Source organism: Narcine bancroftii, chromosome 3 (genome assembly GCF_036971445.1).
Source record: "Narcine bancroftii isolate sNarBan1 chromosome 3, sNarBan1.hap1, whole genome shotgun sequence".
Taxonomy (NCBI): domain Eukaryota; kingdom Metazoa; phylum Chordata; class Chondrichthyes; order Torpediniformes; family Narcinidae; genus Narcine; species Narcine bancroftii.
Window position 1 is genome coordinate 219988196 of NC_091471.1, and position 24314 is coordinate 220012509.

A 24314-nucleotide genomic window follows, 5' to 3' on the forward strand; every position below is an offset into this window, starting at 1 on the left:
CTTGCTTTAACTTGGTAAACTGGAAGGTGAAGTGCTCTTATTTGTTCACTGCTGCCCGAGGCATGTGGCTGACTTGCGTTCTTGCCACTGTTAGTTGTCTGGGTTTTCTCATCCACTGCCTTGCATTTTAACCTGCTTCGATGACATGTTTGCTGCTATTAATTTGTTAGAAATGAATGCAGTATCCTCAGTAGGAGGAGCTGCTGCCTCACTCTTTCAGAGCCCCTAACCAAGCAAGATGACCTTCTACATTGGAGGCAATGTTCACCAAATAGTAGCCTTTAGGTTTGCATTGAAGTTTCGATGGGATGTCAGAGGAAAATTAACGTCAGTGGTGCTGCAAGGGAAGAGCAGGGGTTTGGCATGTTGCTGTCCATCAAGTGAGAAAGCTTTACTTCATCGGTGGGGGTGGGGGGGGGGGGGGGGGGGAGAAGAAATATCTGCTTCAGAAATACAAAGAAGTCATCAGTTCTATTGCTCATGACAATGGTAGTTAGTCAAGAGGAAATGCATTGTAATTGTTTGAGTCATAAATATTAATGTTTATCAGTTTCTTAACACTGATATATTGAAACAAGGATTACATTACAGTGGAATAACAATGTGGTGTGAGGGCTGAATATGTATTTGTATGATTGGAAGGAAAGTGTTAGGTTTTCAAAGTGATTCAGCAATCTGCTTAATAAAAGCTAATGTTGAGCAGGCCTAGGTGTGCTTTTTCCTACTTGCCCTAGTTTGTGGAAGATTTGTTTTTGCTCTCCCCTTGTCCGAGAGCTCTGTGAGCACCTTGCTTGAGATCGCCTTGGGCTCTGCACCCCAACCCTAGTCATGTCCTAAGCTTGTCTGTTTTAGAATTATTTTATAATGCAGTAATTTAGTAATTGAGAGAAAGTAAATTGTCATCAATATTTTCCTATAACTAACTTCAAATATACTTCTGCATTGCTTACTTGATCTACTTTATTTCTATTGGTTGGTCTGTGAACAACATTTTATCCAATGACTGCAGTACTGATAGCATTGTTTGATAGTACATTACAAGCATTTTCATTCCATGGTCTACTAGTGGTAAAATCATACTTGATTTGAGATAAAGGAAAATCTTTTGGTATTGTTTACCTTTTGGGAGTTCCTTGGATTTTGCTTCCTCTATTGGTTTTACTTTGGGTCCAGATCAAAATTCCCTTCATTCTCCCATCCCACCAAAACAATTCTTGTGCCTCAAGATGTGAGAAGAAACCTATCATTTTATAAACCTGCAGATATTAGCTGATTCTGACCCTTATTTAGTTCCCGCACTGAATTGAGATTTTCATCGTTAAATTTCCTCAGTATTATTTAATTCTGTATTGGAAAATAGCAACCTGTCAAGGTTGCTTTTAAAAGGGTGAGGACCAATTATTATATTTGACACTTTTTCATTGCCACTGATTCTCAGAGAAAATCCATCAGTAAACTTCAGAGGACAATGTGTACTTTGGACCGATAATTGCACCGTCTTATCACAAGGTGAGGGCCACTGATCATGGGTGTGGGCTTGAAATGTCCCTGTTTCATGGGACCTGGCAATCCTGGTACCTATATCTACCTAAACAAAAACCAAGAAGACTACCCTTGACAATATATCCAAAATAGAATGTATAGCTTGTTAATAGTTCAAAATTCTACATCAATTGCAAATATATCACCACTGAGTAAGTGATGTGAAAATGGGAATTATGGAGCAGTTAGCCTCATGCCAGTATTAGGAAATTTACTGGAATATTATGAACGATCTCAAATAGAAACCACAATTTTTGTTCAAATAATGAGGAACTGACAAGTGAAGAGGGATCTTACAGGATAGCTTCATATTATAACCATCTTACGACATTACTATAAATTAAAAAAAATAGAAGTGGACAAAAAGTAAGTCAGTGTCTTTGGTTCATTGATCATTCAGGAATCTGATGGCAGTGGGGAAGAAGCCGTCCTTGTGCTGCTGAGGGCTCATCTTTAGGCTCCTGTACCTTTGACCTGATGGTAGCAGAGTGAAGAGGGCATGGCCTGGGTGGTGGGGGTCTTTGAGTATAGAAGCTGCTTTCTTAAGACACCACCACATGTGGATGTCCTCGATGGAGTGAAGTCTGATGCCTGTGATATTGCCAGCCGAGTTAACAACTCTCTGGAGTTTATTCTTGTCTTGAGAGTTGATATCTCCATACCAGGCAGTGATCCAACCCGCCAGAATGTTCTACACAGTACATCTGTAGAAGTTTTTGAGAGTGTTCGGTGACATACCAAATCTCTTCAGACATCTCACGAAGTATAGCCGCTGGTGAGCCTTCTTTGTGATTGTATCAACAATCCCCTCTCATTCTTCTAAATTTTAGACTTCTGAACACCTTCTAAAGATGACTCAATCTCTCCTCCTAGCCCAACCCCCTCATCTCCAGGATCAACCTGGTGAACCTCCTCTGCATTGCTTCCAAAGACAGTACATCCTTCCTCAAAACAGGAGACCAGAACTGCATGCAGTACTCCAGATGCAGCCTCAACAGTACCTTGTACAGTTGCAGCAGGACCTCCCTGCTCCTAAATTCAATCGCTCTAGTAATGAAGGTCAACATTCCATTTGCCTTCTTGATGGCCTGTAGGTTCTGTATCTTCTGCCCAAAGGTAGCAGTGAGAAGGGGTTGTGACCAAGGTGACCCTTGTGGCTGTCTTCTTGAGGCAGCTCCTCACCTGGATGTATTCAATGGATGGGAGGTTGGAGCCTGCTGGACCTAGCTAGGTTTGTTGCTTTTTCTGCAGGGTTCTGCATCCCAATTGCCAAACCAGCCTGTGATGCAACCAGTTATTATGCTATCAGTGTACCTGTAGAAGTCTGATAGGGTATCTGATGACATGCCTTATCTCAGACTTCTTAGAAAATAGAGGTGTTGGTGTGCAATACACAAAAGTGCTAGAGAACTCAGCAGGTCATGCCCCATCTCATGCCCCATCTTAATAGGAAGTAAAGGGTAACCAACGATTTGGGTCTGAACCCTTCGTCAAAGTATGAGTAAAAAGAAAGACAGGTGCCTGAATAAGAAGGTGGGGGAAGAGGAGAGAGGAAGAGACGAGAGGAGGTGCACCGGCTAACAGGTAAGTGGTCTGGTGGAAATAGGTGGGAGGGTAGAAGAGAAAAAAGCTGAGAAGTGAGGGGCGAGGGTAGCTCACTGATAGAAGGAAGGGTGGAGCTGATGGAAAGGAGAGAGAGAGACTCGGGAAGGGGTTAACGGAGCATCAAGAATCTGAGCGACCCAACCATTTCAAATCCACACACTAAATTGTTTGTCCATGTCCTTGTGCACTGCAAAACTAAGGCCAACAGCAAATTAGAGAAACACCACCATGTATTCCACTGGGCCCTCCCCATCCAGATGGCAGTAACATTAACATCAATTTTCTGCTAACCCTTCCCTCCCCCACTTTAATGTTACTGGGACTTGAGGAACTGAGTTACAGGGAAAGGTTAAACGGATTTGTGGTGGGACCACGTTGTAGATAGCAGAAATGCAGAGTCTGGTGGGGTGGAAAATAATGCTGAAGGGAACCCTATCCTTGTTCTCTCTGGGGTGAGAGCGGAAGTGTGTGAAATGGAAGAGATGTGGGTAAGGGCTTTTATCTATGACAGTGCCAGGAGGGGAAAGCCACACTTCACATGATCAGGAATGGGTTGGATGAGACTTATCCCAGGCTGCAATGGGAGCAAGGGGCTGGGGCAGATTGCTTGGCTCTGACAGATTTTTAAATCTTTGGCCACGAGCCAAGTTCCAGATGACTCAATCGTGTCCTTTTCAAAAAGGGCAATAGGGAAACATCTGGTAACACCAGACCTGTGAGCCTAATGCCAGACCTGTGAGCTGAATGCCAGACCTGTGAGCCTAATGCCAGACCTGTGAGCCTAATGCCAGACCTGTGAGCCTAATGCCAGACCTGTGAGCCTAACACCAATTGTAGGGAAATTATTGGAAAAAAAAATTGAGGGCCAGGATAATTGATTGCTAAGAAAGGCAGGGGCAAATTAGAGATGGCCAGAATGGCTTTTTCAAGATGGTGTCTGACTAATATGGATTTTTCAAAGAGGTATATACAGTGAGTCTGGCAATGCAGGTGTACGTGGACTTCAATAAAGCCTATGACCCACAAAGGGTCAAAAAGATGAGGGCCCGTGGGATCTAGGTAAATTACTGTGGTAATAAAGCACCCCAGTATGATGGTGGAGACTTGTTCATATGATTGGATGCCTTGTGGTGTTCCACAGAGATCGATGCTGAGAACCTTGCTATTTGTAAATGATGTGAAAAATTTGGATGTCAACGTCAGAGACCTTAAGTCTGTCGATGATGTGGTTGTTGATAATTTGGAGAGTGACATGGTGATGAAATGGGCTGAGAAATGGCAAGTGGAGTTTAATCCTGATAAATGAAAAATGACGAGTTTTGGATGTACCATCTAGGCTAGGACATGCAGCATGAACCTCAAGATGAGGGAGTATTGAGCAATAAATGGACCTTGGTGTACAAAGCTGCTTGGAGGTGGTAGGGTGGGAGAACACATAGATCAGAAGGCATAATGGATTAATTGGTCTGAACATTCAATCTAAGACAGGGAGGTTATGCTCCAACTTTATAAAGAGCACACATCAGCGCTCAGATGGAGCACTGCTTGCAGCCCTGGATATCACACTGCAGGGAGGCTGTGATCTTGCTGGAGAGGGTGCAGACAAAAGAGATGCTGAAATCTGAGCAGAAGACAAAACTGGATAAATTCAGCAGGTCAAGTGATACCTGTGGAGGCAAAAGGTGCAGGGTGATGTTTTGGGTCAGGATCTGCATGAGGTCCAAGGAAGAGGAAATGAGTCCATTCTTATTAGTACAGTGGTGGTTCGTTAGGGGAGGGGTTGGTAAGGTGGAACTGACTGAGGAAAAGTGAACAAAGCAGCAGAAACCTAGAACAGATGAATGTGGAATCTTCCTTGTCCAGCTAAGCTACAGCCCTGGTGTCTCCTCAGTCACTTATACACTGACTTTGCTGCTTCGTCAACCTTTCTCATCCCTTCACTGATTCCACCGACCAGTCTCTGTCCTATTGCCCCCTTCCTGCTCTTCACGGGCAATCTTTCCTCTTCCCTCAGTCCTGACGAAGGGTTTCAGCTCTAAACTTTGACTTGCGTCTTTTTCTCTGAAGACACTACACTCCCTGAAAATGGAGTCACTTGTAGGTTGGGTGGTGAATAAAGCTTTTGGAATGTTCATAAATCAGAGAATTGAGTCCAGGAGTTGGGATGTCATGTTGAAGTTATGTAGGGCATGGTGAGGCCAAATTTGAAATATTGTGTGCAATTTTGGTTGCTGAATTATAGGAAGGATATAAACAGTAGAGAAAGTGCAGAGGTTTATAAGAATGTTGCCTGGGTTTCAGGGTTTGAGTTACAGGGAAAGGTTAAGCAGGTTGGAGCATAGAAGGTTGAAGGGTGATTTGATAGAGGCATTTAAAATTATGAGGGGCACAGAGTAAATGTGTATAGGCTTTCTCCATTGAGAGCAGGGGAGATTCAAACAAGAGGATGTGGATTGAGACTGAAGGGGGAAAGGTTCAGGGGAAACATGGGGGGGGGGGGGGAATTTCTTCACTCAGAGGGTGGTGGGAGTGTGGAATGAGCTGGCCTGTTTCTGTGTTTACTTGTTATATATGGACTTGCAGTGCTCTTATTTTGCTCCAGGATATTGTCTGGGATGGAGCATTTCAATTCTGAAGAGACTGTTGTGGAGAAGGTGAAAAATTGGGATATGTCAAAGTATAAGGGGAAAATGCTTGGAAGGAATATAGAGCTGAAGATCTTGATGAACCATCTCTGAAGTGTCAAATAGCCCACACTAGTCCCTTTGTTCCTGTTTCATAATAGTTGCTGAAACAAAGGTTCATTGTCTACAAAAGCCATGGATCTGTGTATGTTCTTTCAGTTCTGGGGGTCAGGTACAACGATACCATCTAATTTCATAATCCACAAAGAATATTCTCCAAAACTTTAGATGATTAATTTCCAAATTTACTAGATTAGCTGAAGTTTTAGATTCACACAGAGTGGTAGGAGTGTTGAATGAGCTGCCAGCTGAAGGGGTGAATGCAGGCTCACTTCAAATTTAAGAAGCATTTGGACAGGTACATGGAAGGGAGGCTATGGACTGGGTGCAGGTCAGTGACACCAGGCAGAATAATAGTTCAGCACAGACTAGAAGGGCTGAAGGGCCTATTTTCTATGCTGTAATGTTCTATAGTTCTCTTTGTTGCTGGTTTTAAAAAATGCTCATATGATGGGGTATCAAAATCTTTGATCCACAATTTATTTAGAATTGTTCAAGATCATACAGATGAAACACACCAATATTGACAAGATGTCTGACTTACAAGTAAACATATACATAGTAGCATTCACATCCAGTCAGGGTTAACTTTCTTTGAAGTGAAACACCAAAGTCTGCAGTCAACATACTTGAAGTAAAAACAATGCTAGAGAAACTCAGTAGGTCAAACAGTGTACTTTATATTTTCCATCTTGGCACTCTCCAGTTGGATGGCATTAACATCGACTTCTCTGGTTTCTGTTAGCCTACTTCCTGTTCTCTCTTCTCCATCCAGAGCCATCCTCCCTCTCCTTGTTTGCTGGTGTGCCCTCCCTCCCTTATCTCTTGCCTGAGGGATTGTGGTCCTCTCCCTGCCACCATTTTGTTCCATACCTTGATGAAGGCTTCAAGCCTGAAAGGTCGGTTCTGCATCTTTATCTTTGCTATATAAAGTACGCTGTTCGACCTGCTGAGGTTCTCCAGCAATGCGCTTTTACTTTCTTTGAAATGGGTTTCAGGGCACTAGCTTTCTCGCAGGTGCTTATGATCTTGGGTGAGGAGAAAGGGACATGGAACAGATAGGTTGCCTGAGATTCTGTACCAGAATATTCCCCTTACCAGCACACTGAATTACAAAGCTCACACCAAGGAAAACCCAACAATTGATTGATTATGGCTGCAGTCAATAAAAGAAAGAGCACCAGATCCAAAAACAAACTTGGTAGAAAAATAGTTTTTAAATTTACAAAAAAACTTTTGATACTTCCCCAAAATGAACTCTTAACAAATGAAGATGTGACTGCTACATGATCATGTTAAAAGCAATATTATTTGCCTTTCTGATGTATTGAAGACTTGTAATTTGAACTGACAACTATTTGAGCAATACGCTGTACTCAAGTTTAATCAAAAAGGTAGAACCATGCAATTTTGATTATTTTTAAAGCTGGGCAATTCTAACTAAACTATCTTATGAGTGGATAGAAAAGCATGACAGCTTTTGGTTAACCAATTATTTAAATTGTCTTTTGTGATTTTCGTATATGTGCTATATGACTGTCATTTTTGAGATCATTGCTCCATGTCCAGTGTTGCACACCTAATTCTCCTTTTAATACGTTCTACAAAAATTCAGATTTAACATCAAGTGAATTTAATAACTACCCAATTTCCTCATTTTATTTAAAACTGCTTTGTTCTAATAGACAGATAAGCAAACTATGAACTGTTATGAAGTCTTTGGTTTAAAGTATAGTTTCTTTGTAAGCATTGAGGCAAAGCAGGGGACTTGTTTCTTGCCTATCGCAGTACGATCAGTGCAGTTTTGCACACTTCGCTGGGACACCTTCCGATTCACCACTGTGAGAAGTTCTGTAAGTTCCAGCTGCGAGCCGTAGGTCTCAAGTACCTTGCAGAGATCCTGAATGTACCATGAACCATTTATAGTTTCACGATGGGAGTAGAACCCTAAAGTAGAAAATATTCAGAAATTTGAGACTGAGCAGAAACAAAATGGTATTCAATTGAGCAAAGGTTTAAAAGGAAGTTCAAAAGCAAATACTGCAAATTTATTTTCCCTGCCCTTTGAGTTTGAACAGTACAAAGTATCAATGCAGGAATAATTAAATTCGCGGTCAGCGCAACAGTGTTACACCACCAGCAACCCAGGTTTGAATTCAGCACTGACTGTAAGGAGTTTGTAGGTTCTTCCCCACATCTACGTGGGTTTCCTCTGGATGCTCCCACCCTTCCAAACGTATGGGGGTTGCAGGTTAATTGGGTGTAATTGAGCAGCACGGGCTTGTGGGTTGGAAGGGCTGTTATTGTGCTGTATGTCTAAATTTAAATTTTAAAACAATTTTAGAAAATATATTTACAAGTTGTTTGTGGTTCTTCAGTTCTAGAGCAGATAAACCAAACTCACACCCATTATTACCAGCATCTCACAAGTAAAAGGCTACAAGACATGGAAGAAGTCCAATTCCAGAAATTCTGTCGGGGACCACTGGGCTGTCAGCACTAAAGGGCAACAATATTTCAAAACCAGTAAATGCTGCCCTTGTCCATCTACCTTCGTGAGGTAGTTCGAGACGATGGTTACGGCAAGTGAGCAAAAATTAATACTAGTTTGCCTGCAATCACCGTATTCCACCAATGTGTAGATATAAAATCATCTATTTATATCACATAAGCAAGTGAAGATAGATTTTTATTGTGACATAATGGAAAGATCATTTGTGTGATTCACATGAAGACATGTTAAAGTGAAGTAACAATTGGGAGAATTCAGTTAAATCACACTTTTCCATTCAAGAGACTGTTCAAGTGGTTTGACCATAGGTAGGGTTAGTTAAATACACACTGTAACTAACTGTAAAATTAACAATGTTTAATAAACTAAAAAGTGTAAACATTTGAAATAGTAAGGGAAAAGTGTAAATAGTAAGAAAAAAATGAGGAAAGATGTGGAAGCTATAAAGAGGATGCCGAGATTTCCAAGATGTTACCTGGATTGGGAAACAAGTCTTGTGAGGCAAGGTTAGCAGAGCTGGGACTTTTCTCTTTGGAGCGTAGAAAGATGAGGGGAGGCTTGATAGAGAACTACAAGACAATGAGAGGTATAGACAGGAAACAGGTTCAGCAAAGACCAGCAGGATCAGCAAAGATCAGAGGACATATGTACAAAGGTTAAGGGAGGGAAGTTTAGGGGAGACATCAGAGGCAAGTTTTTTTTTTACAGAAAGTTGTAGGTGTCTGGAAGGCCTTTCCAGGGATGGTGATGGAGGCTGAAACATTGGGGCATCTAAGAGACTTTTAGACAGACACATGGATGGAAGAAAAATAGAGGGTTGCGGGGTAGCGAGGGTTTAGTACTTTTTTTAAGGAAATAATATATGGGTCAGCACAACATCAAGTGCTATATTATTCTATATTTTATTTCCTGAAGCATATAATATTTTAGACAGTGGGACAATCAGAGAGAACATCTGAGCAGTACTCACAGGAGGATATCAAGCGGCATTGTTCAATGAGGCCATAAGAGCAAAACTCAGTAACGAGAGGGTGATCACTTTACAACTGTGGAGAATTTGAACTTTCCTCATATTGACTGACATTGCATGGACCTCAAATGGAACAGAATTTGTTTAGTACATTCAAGATAGTGTTTTTTTTTAATTGGGAGACTGATCTGTACTCAACCTAATCCTTCAAAATGAAGCCAGGCAGTGGTGGAAGTGTGAACATATTGGGAACAGTGATCATAATTATAGATTCAAGGCAGTTATGGACAGGTCAAGGTCAGTCCTTATGGGGGAAGGCAGATGTGAATTGGTTTTGTACTTGTGCAAAATAGTATTTGGGAGCAGATGATTACAGGCAAAGCATCTGGCAAGCATTAAACAAGAACATTTTCAGAATCTGGGGTAGAGGGCAATACACAAAAGTGCTGGGGAAAATCAGCAGGTCACACAGCATCCATTAGAAAGTAATCAGGAAGCAACATTTCAGGTCTGAGCCCTTTGTCAGGAGGTCCGAAACATTGGCTATCTTTCCCTTCCCCTAGATGCTGCGTGACCTGGTGTGTTATTCCAACACTTTTGTACTGCATCTGACAAGCGAGAGTCAGCAAGAGTTCATAGCCAGTATATTCTGATAAAGGTAAAAGAAAATGATGGCAAGATAAGAGAGGAAAAAAAGAGAAAATGTATGCACGCATAGAAAATGCCAATTGGCCAAGTCCCTTAAATAGAGGGTGTAGGAGAGAGCTGAAAACTAAGAGGGAAAAAAGGTGCCATCAAATATTCATGGTAGGTTAAAATTAGGAAGAATCCCAAGTAATTCCATAAGCAAATTGACAGTAAGAAGGTAGCAAGGGAAAGTGTGGGTCCAAAGGGGTCGCCTGCATGTGGGGACAGAGGATGTGGGCAAGGTCCCAAAGAGAAAAGGCATAAACTCTAAAAGGTGGAGCTTCATGTTGCAACTTGACAAAACTTTTATTAGCCACAACTGGAGTAATGTAGGCAGTTCTGTGCTGAAGAAATTCATCAGGAGATTATTGGCCTGATGTGGGTAGATAGTCAAAATCTTTTTTTCCTTCCTCTGTTAGGGGAATCAAAAACAAGAGGGCACAGATTTAAGAGTAAGGAATCATTTAGCAGATCAGAGAGGGGATTTTGATTTTATACAGTGATTGATATGAACACACTGCCAGAACAGATGGTGGTGGAATTAGATACTAGGTTTAAGATTCATCTGGTCAATAAGGAAGATAGGGATCTAATATAGACAAATGGGATTGGTAATGGGTAAAAAGGCCAGGAGAGATAAAGTGGGCTGAAAGATTTGTTATTGTGCTGTTCAACTCTATGACTCCCAAGTCTGCCACCATGTTTGGAGAAGGTTCTTCAACTTCTGTCAGTCAAAAAGCAATTCAGAATGTCAGTGCTGGAAGGGGTGGTGGAGAGGGAGTGGAGTGATAAAACACAACTTGGCAGCTTCACCAAACCAGTCCGTTGTTGATTGATAACTTTAAGTGAGGCGCAATTTATAAAAGCCGATCATCAAAAAATTGCATTTTTTCTACCGGAGCTGCAGTCAATAACTAAAAGTGCTTGTGGTTAAAAAGAAAAGAGACGAATTTTGCAAACAGTTGCTACAGTTGGAGGCTGGCAATGAATGAGCCATCTAAGATGGATTAATGCCTACGTAATGGGGAATGTAATGAGGTACCATTGGTTTTCAGCCTAGTACATGTACAGGGAACACTGACGTCAGAGAGCAGCAGCAATCATCAAGCAGCCACAGCACATACTCTCTTCTCGCTGCTGCCATCAGGAATGAGGTCTAGGTGCCACAAGACTCGCACCACCAGGTTCAGGAACACTTGCTATCCCTCCTCAATGACAAACTCAATCAGGGGCTCATTTAAGGACTCTTACTTGTGCACTTTATTAATTGATTTTCTTTGCTCTTTCTGTATTGCAGTTTGTTTACATTTGTTTACACTGTGTACAGTTTATTTCTGCCCTACCAATTAGGTGTAATTCTGCTGCACCCGCAGGAAAAAGGAATCTCAGGGTTAATAAATCTGAAATCTGAGAGACCTTGCAGTTCTGTTACTATACCAGCCAAAATAACACTTTACGTTAATCTTTCTAAGCTCTTTTTCCCAATTCTGACTCATCACCGGCTCTTCCATCGTTTTTAATGCAGTAATGATTTCTGCTGTCACCACTACTCTTTCTGACAGGGAATGAGTTTTTTTCCTGGAGGACCCTCTTATCTTTCTATTGTCACTAGAATCTATGACCCCTGATTGCCGGCTTCTCCTTTTTGGGGCATTTAAACTTTTTTATATATATAAAATTAAATCCACCTCCTATCCTTGGTTTAAAAAAAACACCCAAATCAGTTCTCAATTCTCTCACACTTTCAATATTCTAGTAAATCGCCTCTCTATCCTCCATTGCTCTCACAAAACTCCTGCTATGTGGTCCAATTAATGATTGATAATAGTTTTAGCACATTTCTGTGCATTTTAAAGTATTTGGCCAATAAAAGCAAGCACTCTATACAATGTCCTGCTACATTAGAATAAAATGCAGGAACAGGCCCCACTGCCCATAATAATAACTTAAAGCAAACTCAACACATGTCAGACACCTATAAAAACAAAAAACGTGTTGAAAATATCCTTTAAATTTTCCCCTGTCACCTTAAATCTGTGTCCTCTAGTATTTGACATTTCAATCCTGAGAAACTACTTGCCCTATCTATATCCCTCATCAATTTTATACACTTCTATTAGGCCATGCAGAGAAAAAAATCCAAGTTTCTCACTAATCCTGGCAAATCTCTTCGGCACTCTCTCTAAAACCTCCATATCTGTCCTGTAACGTGGAGACCAGAAATGCACACAGTACTCCACGTTACCTAACCTGGTGGGTTCGGCACCTGCGGGGATTGGTAGATGCCTGATAAGTGCATTTTTCCTTGCTTGAGATTGTGTGATTGGCAAACTAACCGCCAGAAGGGGCCCAATTTTGAAGTTTCGTGTTTTTTTTTACCTATTTATTTTCCGCCAAATTTTAGCTGGTTGCTTGAGGCTGCCAGTTACTTGAATTCCAAATAAAGGGGTTTTTACTGTAGCTCAAACACGACTCCCTGGCTTTTATTCTGCACATCCAAATCGATGAAGGCAAGCATGCCTTCTTTACTACCCTGTCAACTTTCACATGCATCCCTAGATGCTCTCTACATCAAAGGTCCTGTCATTTATGTTCCCATACTATTAGACCTCAAGTACAGCACATCTCAACTGTCCAGATTAACCTCCATCTATTATTTCTTCACCCACATTTCAAACTGATTTATATCTTTCAGCCTTTTGAGTCTATCCACAACTGCACCAATTTGTGATGTTTGTAAACTTCCTAATCAGCCCACTTACATTTTCACAGAATCATTTATATACAGTACATCACAAATACAGTTCCAGCACCAACTCCCACAGAACACTGGTTACAGAACTCCCCTCTGTCTTCCATATCCAATCCAATCTAATTTTGAATTGAATCGACCAAGTCTCAGTGGATCCAATTTGTCTTCCCCTTTAGAATCAGCTGACCACGAGGGATTTTTCCCAAATACTTTAAAACTCATGTCGACAACATTCACTGCCCTACTCAGATATAGAGGTGAGAGATTTCTATCAAGACCCCAGCAATCTCCTCTCTTATCTCTTGCAATAACTTGGAATAGATCTCATCAAGCCCTGATCTACCTTCATTTTCTTCACAAGGCCCAACATCTCCTCTTCTTTCATATCAGCATATTCGTTCCAAAAACTGCCATTGAAGTAAAATTACTCTTAAATTCAGAAGTATAAAGACTCGAATGAAACTGTCTGAAAGTTTCATTAATTTTAGAATGATCCCTTGTCATTGTGCCATCTCTCATTCGGATCTTATTAATTTGCTTTTTAACTGCATTTTTAATTTACCTGCAAGTAACTTCCAGTCTTTTCACCTTGAATATAAAAATGACTTTTACTTCTCAACAATTGTTGTTCAATGGGTTATGTGGAAAGAAGATCAAATTTAGTTTTAAGTTCAACTCTTTTCATAGCTCCAGATCTTTATTTTGCGCAAATAACCTATCAATTTGTTTAATCTGATTAATCAATTCCAGTCTTTCTTCATTAGATGTTTTCCTAAGATTAGCTGTGTATGAAATAATAAATAAATTTACCCACCCTATCTCAGGACAAGCGTACAAGGCTAAAGGATCCTACTTCTGTATAGCTATCTCTTCTAAGCAAACTGGTAAACCTTCAGGTTCAGATAGATTTCCTGCAGAATTTTATAAATCTTTTTTCTAAATGACTTGTGCCTCATCTGAGCTCTGTGCTTAAAGATTCATTTAAAGAAGGAATGCTTCCCTCATCTTTTTGAGGCTAGTATTTCTCCTATTATGAAAAAAGGCAAAGAAGCAACAGAATGTGCTTCTAATAGACCAATTTCATTACTAAACGTTGTTATGAAGATTTTAATAGATTAGAAAATATTTTACCAACAATTATTAACACTGATTAAACAGGCTTTATTAAAAACTGTCTTTCTTACTATAACATATACCGAATATTGAATACACTATATTTTCCCCCTACTCATGTGACAGAATGTGTTCTTTCCCTAATAGCTGAAAAAGTGTTTGATCGGGTTGAATGGAAATATTTATTCGCTCTATTAAAGAAACTTAATTTTGGTCCAGATTTTATTAATTGGATTGAAATATTATATTTACATCCTTTGGCTTCAATTCATTATAATCTACAACAGTTGAAAATGTTTAGGCTATTTAGGGGAACCCAAGGATGTCCTGTAAGTCTTTTACTGTTTGATATAATACCAGAACCATTAGAAGTAGCCCTTCAACAATCTGCAAAATTTAAAGGATTAATCAGAAATGGAATTGAACATAAAGTATCTCTCTATGTGGATGATTTATTGCTTTTTAGTTCAAATCCGGAGGTTTCTTTACCACATATACAGGTATTAACTATGTTCGGTCAGTTTCGACAATTTTCAGGATATAAAATAAATTTACAGATGAGTGAACTTTTACCTTTAAAAGGATCTATTTCTATGTATTCTAAATTTCCATTTAAAAAGGTTCATGGTCAATTTCAATATTTAGAAATCACTATCACAAAAAGTAATTTTGTAGTATTACTTAATCAGATTAAAATATTATTATCAATAACAATGATTGGACATATTAATTTGATTAAAATGAACATTCTACCTAAATATTTGTATCTTTTTCAAGTCTTACCAATTTTTATTCTTAAATCCTTTTCTAATTTATTAGATTTGGTCATTTCTTCATGAAAACTATTAGAAATGGGGGGGGATGTCACTTCTTTAGTATCAACATGCCAAAGTGAGCATACCTCCCCCTGACCTTACTATGTCCTTCTCCGATGCAAAGTACTCATTTAGTATCTCACTTCTTCCTGCTCTTGGAATACATTTCCTCCTTTGCCCTTGAGTGGTCCTACATTCTAACTATCCTCTTGTTTACAATGCCATGGGATTCTCTTTAATCTTCCTCACCAAGGACATTTCATGGTTCCTTTCAGCCCTCCTTATTCAGTCCTGCAGTCTTTACCTCAGGGCCCCTCCCCAACTTCTTTCCCCCCTTTATGTAATTTCACATTTTTATCCCAGTCTCGATAAATCATCAACTGACTGTTTCTGCCCAAGGACGCTGCCTGACCTGCTGAGAGCCTTCAGCAATTTTTTGTCTCCTCAAGATTCCAGCAGCTGCCGCTTTTGTGTTTTTACTGTCAAATACCATTGCCATTAGCCTTTTCCTAATTTAGTACTTGCTCCAAGCTCCAGTCTGATCTCTATCCTTAATTCTCTTAAAATATGTGGAGTTACGCTCACTGTTCACAAACCATTGGAATCCCCACTCACCAGGCCAGGCTCATTTCCCAATGGCCTTTTTCCTAGTTGAACACCAACCTATCATTTCAAGAACTCTCCCCCCCTCCCCAACCCCCTTTCTCACTTCAGCCCCATCTAAGCCTCTAGCCCAAATGAAATGCTAGTGAATATTGGGGAAATTAAAGGCACACACTATAACAACCATGTTTCTTTCACATCATCCCATAATCTGTTCCTCCAGCACCTGTAAGCTTATCCCTTAATAGCATGGTTGGCATAGTGGTCAGCGCAACGTGTTTACAGCACTAGCCATGGGGACCAGGGTTCGAATCCCACGATGTCTTTAAGGAGTTTGTACATTCTCCCTATGTCTGTGTGGGTTTTTCCCCGGGGGCTCCGGTTTCCTCCCACCATTTGAAATGTACAAAGAGTGTAGGTTAATGGGGTGTAAATTGGGTGGCACAGACTCATGGGTCAAAATGGCCTGTTACCGTGCTGTATGTCTATTTTTTTTTAAAATTAAATGATTACATCTTTCTCAGTTCTGAGCTCCACCATACAGGAGGAGACTTGTGAGTCATCTTACAAGTACTGCTATAACATTCTCCTTGACCTGTAGTGCAACTTTCCCTTTCATGTTTAAAAACATCAATACCTTGGAGCGTTGAGCTAATTGAACTGCCCTTATCTCAACAGCATCTATGTAAAGTTTTCAAACCTTTTCACTCACATACCACCTTGCGTAATCTCTATGCCATAGTTGCTATGATTAGTAAGGGCATAATTAAGGTGGTATGTGAGTGGGGGGAAAAAGGTGGAGAACCACTGCTCTAGTCCCAATTGTTACTGAAATATTTTGCATGAGAGAAATTGTCATTGGCCCATTTCCTTTGGAGTTATGAAATTGTGCACATAATGAGCCAATCAGGTATGATTAAAACAATGATTTTCAATCTTTTTTCTTTCCACTCACATACAACTTTATGTAATCCCTTACTAATAACACAGCACCTATGGCATAGGGATTACTTAAAGTAGTATGAGAGTGAAAGAAGAAGTTTGAAAACCACTGCTGTAATAGGAAGAATAGAACGATAGTTATAGGGGACTCGATGTTGAAGCGGACGGACAGAGGATTTTGTGGATAAGATAAAGAAAACTGGATTGTGGTTTGCCTCCCTGATGCCAGGGTCCGGGATGTGGCTACATGAGTCCAGAACATCCTAAAGGGGGAAGGGAAAGAGCCTGAGGTTGTGGTTCACGTCAGTACCAACGACATTGGTAGGATGGAAGAAATGGTCCTGCAAAATGAATAAAAGGAGTTAGGCAGGGAGCTCAGAAGAAGGAACACTAAGGGTGTAATCTCTGGATTACTACCTGTGCCACACGATAGTGAGGGCAAAAAGACAAGGTTTTAAGTTCTTGGACCACTGGGACCATTTCTGGGGGAGATGGGACCTATACTGTAAGGAAGAGTTACATCTAAATCCCAGAGGTACCAATCTCCTGGCAGGGCATTTGTTAGGGGTTTAAACTAGTAAGGTTGAGGACAAGGGTTCATGTCAGGGAGGATAACAAGAACAGAGTCTTTAGGCAAAGAAAAAAGGGTTTTCCACACAATCTGGAGGTGGAACAGCAGCAGGTAATAAATAGTGGCCATAGTAACAATTGTAGAGAGGGTGAGAGGCAGAGAGTTAAATGTGGAAGATCTCTGAGATGCATTTATTTCATTGCAAGGAGTGTGGTAAATAAAGTGGATGAACTAATGGTGTGGATTGACACGTGGCGTTATGATGTGAGCAATTAGTGAGACATGGTTGAAGGAAGGTTGTGACTGGCAGCTAAATATTCCAGGATTTTGCTGCTTTAGACGTGACAGAATTGGCGGGGTATGAGGGGGAGGTGTGGTGTTGCTTGTCAGGAAAGATATTACAGCAGTGCTGAGGCAAGATAGACTGGAGGGCTCATCGCGCGAGGCTCTGAGGGTTGAACTAAAAAATAAGAAAGGTGAGGTAACAAATATAGGGTATATTATAGGCTGCCAAAAAAGGATAAGGAACTGGAAGAGCAAATGTGCAGGGAAACAGCTGAGATGTGTCGTAGAAATAGGGTTGTGATAGTTGGGGATTTAAATTTTCCTAACATTGATTGTGAAACATGATCAGTGAGAGGGCAGGATTGTTTAGACTTTGTACAATGTGTTCAGGATTGCTTTTTACAGCAGTATGTTGAGGTGCCTACCAGAGGGGAGGCAATGTTAGATGTATTGTTAGGGAACGGAATAGGGCAGGTGAGGGAAGTGTGTGTTGGTGAGAACTTTGGATCCAGTGATCATGGGTCCATTAGCTTCAACTTAAATATGGAAAGGGATAGGTCAGGTCAGAGGTTGAAGGTCTTCGAGTGGGGGAAGACCAGATTTGAAGAAATGAGAAGGGATTTGCAGAAAATTATATGGGCTGATATTTTTTTTTCTGGAAAGGATGTAGAGGAGATTTGGAGGGTATTTAAAGAAGAGATATTGAGAGTACAGGATCTTTACGTGCCAGTCAGATCGAAAGGCAAAGTCAAAAAGCCTAAGGGAACCGTGGTTTTCTGGAAAAATAAGGAAGTTGGTTTGGGATAAGAGGGGGACATTTACTAAATTTAAGAATCAAAAAATGGATAAGATATACGATTATTACACAGATTGCAGAAAAAACTTAGAAAGGAAAAAAGGTATGAGGTGTCAATAGCTGATAAGGTAAAAGTGAATCCAAAGGGTTTTTACAGATATGTGAATAGTAAAAGGAAAATGAGAGCGGTGAACTGTGCGAGGAACCGTATCAGATGGGAGAGATATGAAACGATTGTTTTCTCATCTGTGTTCACGAAGGAAAAGGACATTGGACTCTGTGAGATAAGTGAGGCAAATGGCTTAGTTATGGAAAAGATAGGGTTTTGGAGCTTCTAGGGTTAGTAAAAATGGATAAGTCTCCTGGTCCTGACAGGGTTTTCACCAGGACGTTAAGGGAGGTCAGGGAGCAAATAGCGGAGGCACTGTCAGTGATTTGTAAACGATCACTGGAGGAAGGTGTGGTGCCGCAAGATGGTGGGGTTGCTAATGTAGTTCAGTTGTTTAAAAAAGGCACAAGGTGTCGGCCAAGTAATTATAGGCCTGTAAGTTTGACTTTGGTGGTAGGGAAAGTTATGGATGGTATTCTTAGAGATGGTGTGCATAAATATCTAGCAGGGATTGATCAGGAGCACCTAGCGTGGGTTTGACGAATCTTGTTGAGTTTTTCGAAGAAGTGACAAGAAAAGTGGATGAAGGTAGGGCAGTTGATGTAGTCTATCTGGATTTTAGCAAAGCTTTTGATAAGGTTCCACATGAAAGGTTAATGAGGAAGGTTCAGTCACTAGGGATTAATAGGGAAATAGTAAAATGGGTTCTGAGGTGGCTGGAGGATATAGACAGCAGAGTATCATGGTCGACAACTGTCTGTCAGGATGGAAGCCTGTGACAAGCGGCGTGCCTCAAGGATCGGTCCTAGGTCCCCTGTTGTTCATAATTTATATTAATGATTTGGATGATGGGGTGGTTAACTGGGTAAGTAAATACACAGACGATACGAAAATAGGGAGAGTGGTGGATAGCGAGGAATGTTTTCAGGGATTACAGAGGGATTTGGTTTGTCTGGAGAGTTGGGCTGAAAGATGGCAGATGGAATTTAATGTAGAGAAGTGTGAGGTGCTTCACTTCGGTAAAAATAATCGAAATAGGATATATGTAGTAAAGGGGAGGACATTGGAGAATGCACAAGAACAAAGAGATCTTGGAGTTATGGTGCAGCTTTCCTTGAAGGTGGATTCCCATGTTGACAGGGTGGTTAAGAAAGCATTTGGTATGTTAGCCTTCATAAACCATAGCATAGAGTATAGGAGCTGGGAAGTGATGCTGCGAATGTTTAAAGCGTTGGTGAGGCCAGGTTTGGAGTATTGAGTTCAGTTCTGGTCTCCGAATTATAGGAAGGATATAGATAAGGTGGAGAGGGTGCAGAGAAGATTTACAAGGATGTTGCCTGGTTTAAAATACCTAGAGTACAGACAAAGATTGAAGAGGTTAGGACTTTATTCCTTGGAATGCAGATGGTTGAGAGGGGATTTGATAGAGGTGTTTAAAATTATGAAGAGAATAGATAGCTAGATGCACGTAGACTCTACCCCCTGAGAGCAGGGGAGGTTGAAACAAGAGGACACAAGTTGAGGGTAAGGGGGCAAAATTTTAGGAGAAACATTAGAGGATGCTTCTTCACTCAGAGAGTGATGGCTGAATGGAATAATCTTCCAGAGGAAATAGTTGAGGCAGAGTCAGTTCTTTCATTTAAGAGGAGGCTGGATATATACGTGGATAGGAGGGGGTTGGAGGGTTATGGGCAGAGAATAGGCAGGGGGATCTAGCAAAGTTGTTTGAGTGAACTGGCATGGACTTGAAGGGCCGAGATGGACAGTTTCCATGCCATAAACTGTTATATGGTTATAAACTTACAATATTGTGTAATAATGCAAGCTCTAAATTCATCTGCCAACATAGAAATACTCCGTGCAATGAAAATAATACGAGTCTATGAGTCTCACCATGTTCAATAACCATGTCTTCCCCTCCTTCCTTTCAGACTCACCTTTGCCCTCAATCATGTCACTTGCTGACCTATTAGTTTCCACCCACTTCCATGGCAGATAACATTAGCAATCTCCCTCCAATGATGCTTCCAAAGCCTTATGGACCTCCATGCTAAAATCCTTTGTTTCTTTACCCTTATTAGAATCCTGTCATTTCTCATATGTGTACGAGTTCTCCCTCCTCTGGGTTGAATTACATTTGTTGTCTCCAGATTACCAGTATATTTCTTCTGTCTTATCAATCACACTGAGAATTTTGGTACATCATCTGATTTCCTAAAAGGTAGAGTCCACCATTAAGCTCAAATCTATAAAATATTCCACAAAAAGCAAGGATCTTAGAACACATCTCCACTGCACATGGCCCTATGATTACCAAATTTTCTTCCATTTCTGACAGCCAATATTTAATCCTATTTGCCACTTTCTCTCGGATCACACAGGCTTTTGCTTTCCACATCAATGGGCCACGTCAAACAGCTTGCTGGAAATCATCACTCCATAAATAAATTCAATTGTTATTCAGATATGATCTTCCCTGAACAAATCCATCTTTGATCAATTTGTACATGCCAAATGCTGATGTGTACATCTCTCACAACTTATCTGTTGATATAATTCTCTTTCTCATAAATAACTGCACCACATCAGTAGTTAAAAAGCACTGGTAAATGATAGGTCCAGCACTATTCCCTTCTTTTATGAGCCTGGGATACTTATTATCTGGGACTGACTATGTACATTCATCCCAATGCCAATGGATGGAGGTATAGCTTAGTGGTAGAGCATTTGACTGCCCCCTCTGGCTGCTTTGTTTTATATTTACAGTCCCTTAGCAAAACTATGCTTCATGAAAAATATCCATTACAAGGGCGGCAGTGGCATGGTTAGCGCAACACATAACCGACCGGGGTTTGAATCTGGCGCTGCCTCTAAGGCGTTTGTTCATTCTCCAAGTGCTCTGGTTTCCTCCCACCCTTCTAAAAAAAAAGGAAGTCATTTGGGTGTAATTCAGTGGCATGGGCTGAAAGGGCCTACCATGCTCTATATGTAGGGCTGCAGGTTGGCACATCACCAGCGATTGGGATCGGACCTGACTTCGAATACTGCGCTGTCTGTAAGGAGTTTGAACGTTCTCCCTGTGTCTGTGTGGGTTTTCCCCGGGGGCTACGGTTTCCTCCCACTGTTAAAAAATGTACTGGGGGTATAGGTTAATGCGGTGTAAATCGGGCAGCACAGACAAATGGGCCGAAATGGCCTGTTACTGTGCTGTATGTCTAAATTAAAATATCATTCTGAATATAAAGACAGATGTAAAATTTTTGTATAGAACTTTGTCCCATCTCTACAATCAAGCTGCACATTCCTATATTTAACAATATTTCTAGATTTTATCTACTGGTTTATTTATGCAGTTACTTTTAAAAAATTTCACCCTTGCACCTTCTCCAGGTTTTCTGTGATGTTGAACTCCTGAAATCTATCACAAATTCCCTGTTTTGCCCTGCATGTTTCTTGACATTTGTGGAGTTAGAACTGGGATCTCTCCCCTCCCCCCCCCCACCCCACCACTTGTCTTTGTCCAGTGGAGGAAAGAGTAAACACAAGTCGTGTGACGTTCCTTTTATACTGCTATTCAGTGGTTTGTGGTCATCATGTGGGATGAAAAGTTCCAATAGCACATGAAGGATGGACAAATAAAAATAAATAAATAAACATGCTTCTAAATCTGTATTATGTTACCTTCAGCAACTGAATAGCACATGACAAAATCTGCACCAGCTGGTAGTGTGGACATGGTTCCTGCATCAACAACCACTTTATTTGTTGCTGGGTATTCAGAGCTTAGTGAATCCACTTCATCTTTGGGCATCACTGGATCATCATGTTTGTCTCCTCGACATGCCTTAAAAAAAAAATCATGAACACCGACATGATAATCATTGCTTAAAAAGAACCCAAATAAACAAGATAATGATTGATGGTAGAGAATCTAGTTCAAGTTCAGTATCATCTGACTACATACACAACCAGACGAAACAGCATTTCTCCAGACATACACACACAATACATGGTCATCACTATATATATACAAATATTTTGGCATAATTTACTCAGTTACAGGATACTGATCAACCTCACACCTGCCAGAGGAAGCTATTTACCAGCCTGGCCTGGCAGTCCTGATTTTGATGCTCCTGTATTTCTTCATGATAGTGGTGGGTCAAAATTTGGTTCCTCGGGGCAAAAAAAATTATCCGATCGTGCAACAATCATCTTTTCCGTCCCCAATTTCAGCTTGACAACCCAACTAACTTAATTCACAAATCCAATCCACATATGCATTAATGACAATAATCTCCAAGATTATAAACAATTGAATTTAGAATATCTGCATCCCAAATATAACATTAATACTTCAAATATCAAGAAAAATAGGAACCTTCAAAATTCACCTTTTTTAAAACAAAATCTTTGGATTCACTCTACCTGAATTATGAATATTTTAGGTTTTCCAACTAGAGAAGAACATTTGTCTCCTCTAAAACGGGCGGTTATTTCTTGAAGGTTTATCTTTGCATCATAAGCAAAGATATGATTATTCTCGCCATGACTAAGGAAGACACACAGAAAACAATCTGCGTCAGAGTGATCTAAAGTAGCCACTGTGAAGGAAAGAAAAAAGTCACGTTCTGATTTAAAATCACCAAAGATCAAGAATATAATTGCATAAGACCTGAACCTTTAGAAGACCTTTTGAAATGGGATCTGCAACACATTCAAATATATTCCATAACAGTTCATCAACAAAAATTTTTTATCGGAGTCATTTTATTTACATGAATTTAAATTATTTCTGAAGGCACATATTAAATGTTTAAATTTTAATTTAGAGATACAGCACTGTAGCAGGCCCTTCCGGCCCAAATACACCAATCAACTTTCATTTTTGGACTGTGGGAGAAAACCGGAGCACCCAGCTGAAACCCACACAGATTCAAATCCGAGTTGTTGGTGCTGTAACGACATTGTGCGAACTGCTATGCTAACCATGTCACCCTGGGGTGGGGTAGGTCAGGAAATAAATTGTGACGCTCAAACTGTTTCATGACATGAAGCTAAATATTGTCATTACTTGCAGACATTCCAAGGCCCAGATGACAATCATTGAACCGCACACAAACAGGGCCTTCAGGGTATCTAATCTGTGCCTAATTATTTTTCCACCTATCCCCTTGATCTGCACCAAATCATAGCCCTCTATACTCCTCCCTTTCATGTACTTATCCAAATTTTTCTTCAGTTAAAATCAAAACAGCATCCACCACTCCACAGACAACTCGTTCCACACTCTCTGGGTGAAGAGCATTTCACCTTTCACCCTTAACCTCTTGCTCTTATATCACCCAACTTCAGTGGAAAGTGCAGCCTGCATTTATCCCATCTATACCCCTCAATTTTGTATACCTGTTATGAAGTAGGAAGATATTAACCAACTTCCATCATTTCATCAGGATGGGTCTTTCCATCATCCCCCAACATCTTTATCAACCCTTCTATGTTCAGAAGATCTCTCCCATCTTCCACTCACAACCACAAAGCTTTGTCCAATCTTTGCTATTCCCAGAGAGCCAGTATTCCTCTTGTTTATTAATGGAAACAATTTCAGAAATGGTTTCAGATCCAAGATTATTATTTCTATTGCCACTTGGCTAACACCCTTAGTAGATTTCTTCTTTGTCTCATCCCAACCTTTCACCACACCCAATCCTGTTCAACATTCTTCCCCTCCCTGTGCTCAAATGTCATCTTGCCAGATGAAGTGTAGAGACCGCAGATGCTGCAATTTGGAGCAAAATAATAGTCCTCTGGAGAAACTCAGAGGGTCAAAAGCATTAGTGTGAACAGTGCAGTTCTCCCAGTGATGCTGCTAACCTCACGGCGGTCCTCCAGCAGATTGTTTCTTTTTGCCATTTGAAGTGCCCATCTTTGCCCTGACCCCATGCAACAAACTCAAAAGCTTCTACTCTCTCTCTCTCTCTACTAGTGGGGTGCAATACTTCAATGACCTTTCTTTCATCAGCTATAGCCTTTCTTTGGACAGTTTGCAGCAGGGGAGTGCAAAATTGAGATGAGGTGGGGGGGAGGGAAATATTCATCTAGAGAGTGGCCTTAATTCAAAATCCATTACCTGAAACCATCATAAAGCCAAAAACTCTCATTATGCCCATCCAAGTACATTGTAAATGCAGAGGTCTGTAACCTACAAAGCTATAGACTAAAACAGATGGAGGAATTAACCAATCTCCTTCTAAGATTCGATGAAAAG

The 24314-nt window shown here is 40.6% G+C and overlaps 1 protein-coding gene across 5 annotated transcripts in view; it reads right to left on the reverse strand.

The window, feature by feature from the left end:
* Positions 1-6349: 6349 nt before the first annotated feature.
* LOC138758143 (caspase-6-like) overlaps positions 6350-24314 on the reverse strand; it is a 71411-nt gene continuing 53446 nt past the window's right edge. For all 5 annotated transcript variants that reach the window (XM_069926661.1, XM_069926662.1, XM_069926663.1 and 2 more), the window contains 3 exons: positions 22475-22650; positions 21728-21890; positions 6350-7838 (listed from right to left, as the gene is read on the reverse strand). In XM_069926661.1, the coding sequence (XP_069782762.1) occupies positions 7600-7838; positions 21728-21890; positions 22475-22650 (578 nt within the window). In that variant the 3' untranslated portion in view covers positions 6350-7599. The remainder of the gene's footprint in view (positions 7839-21727; positions 21891-22474; positions 22651-24314) is intronic.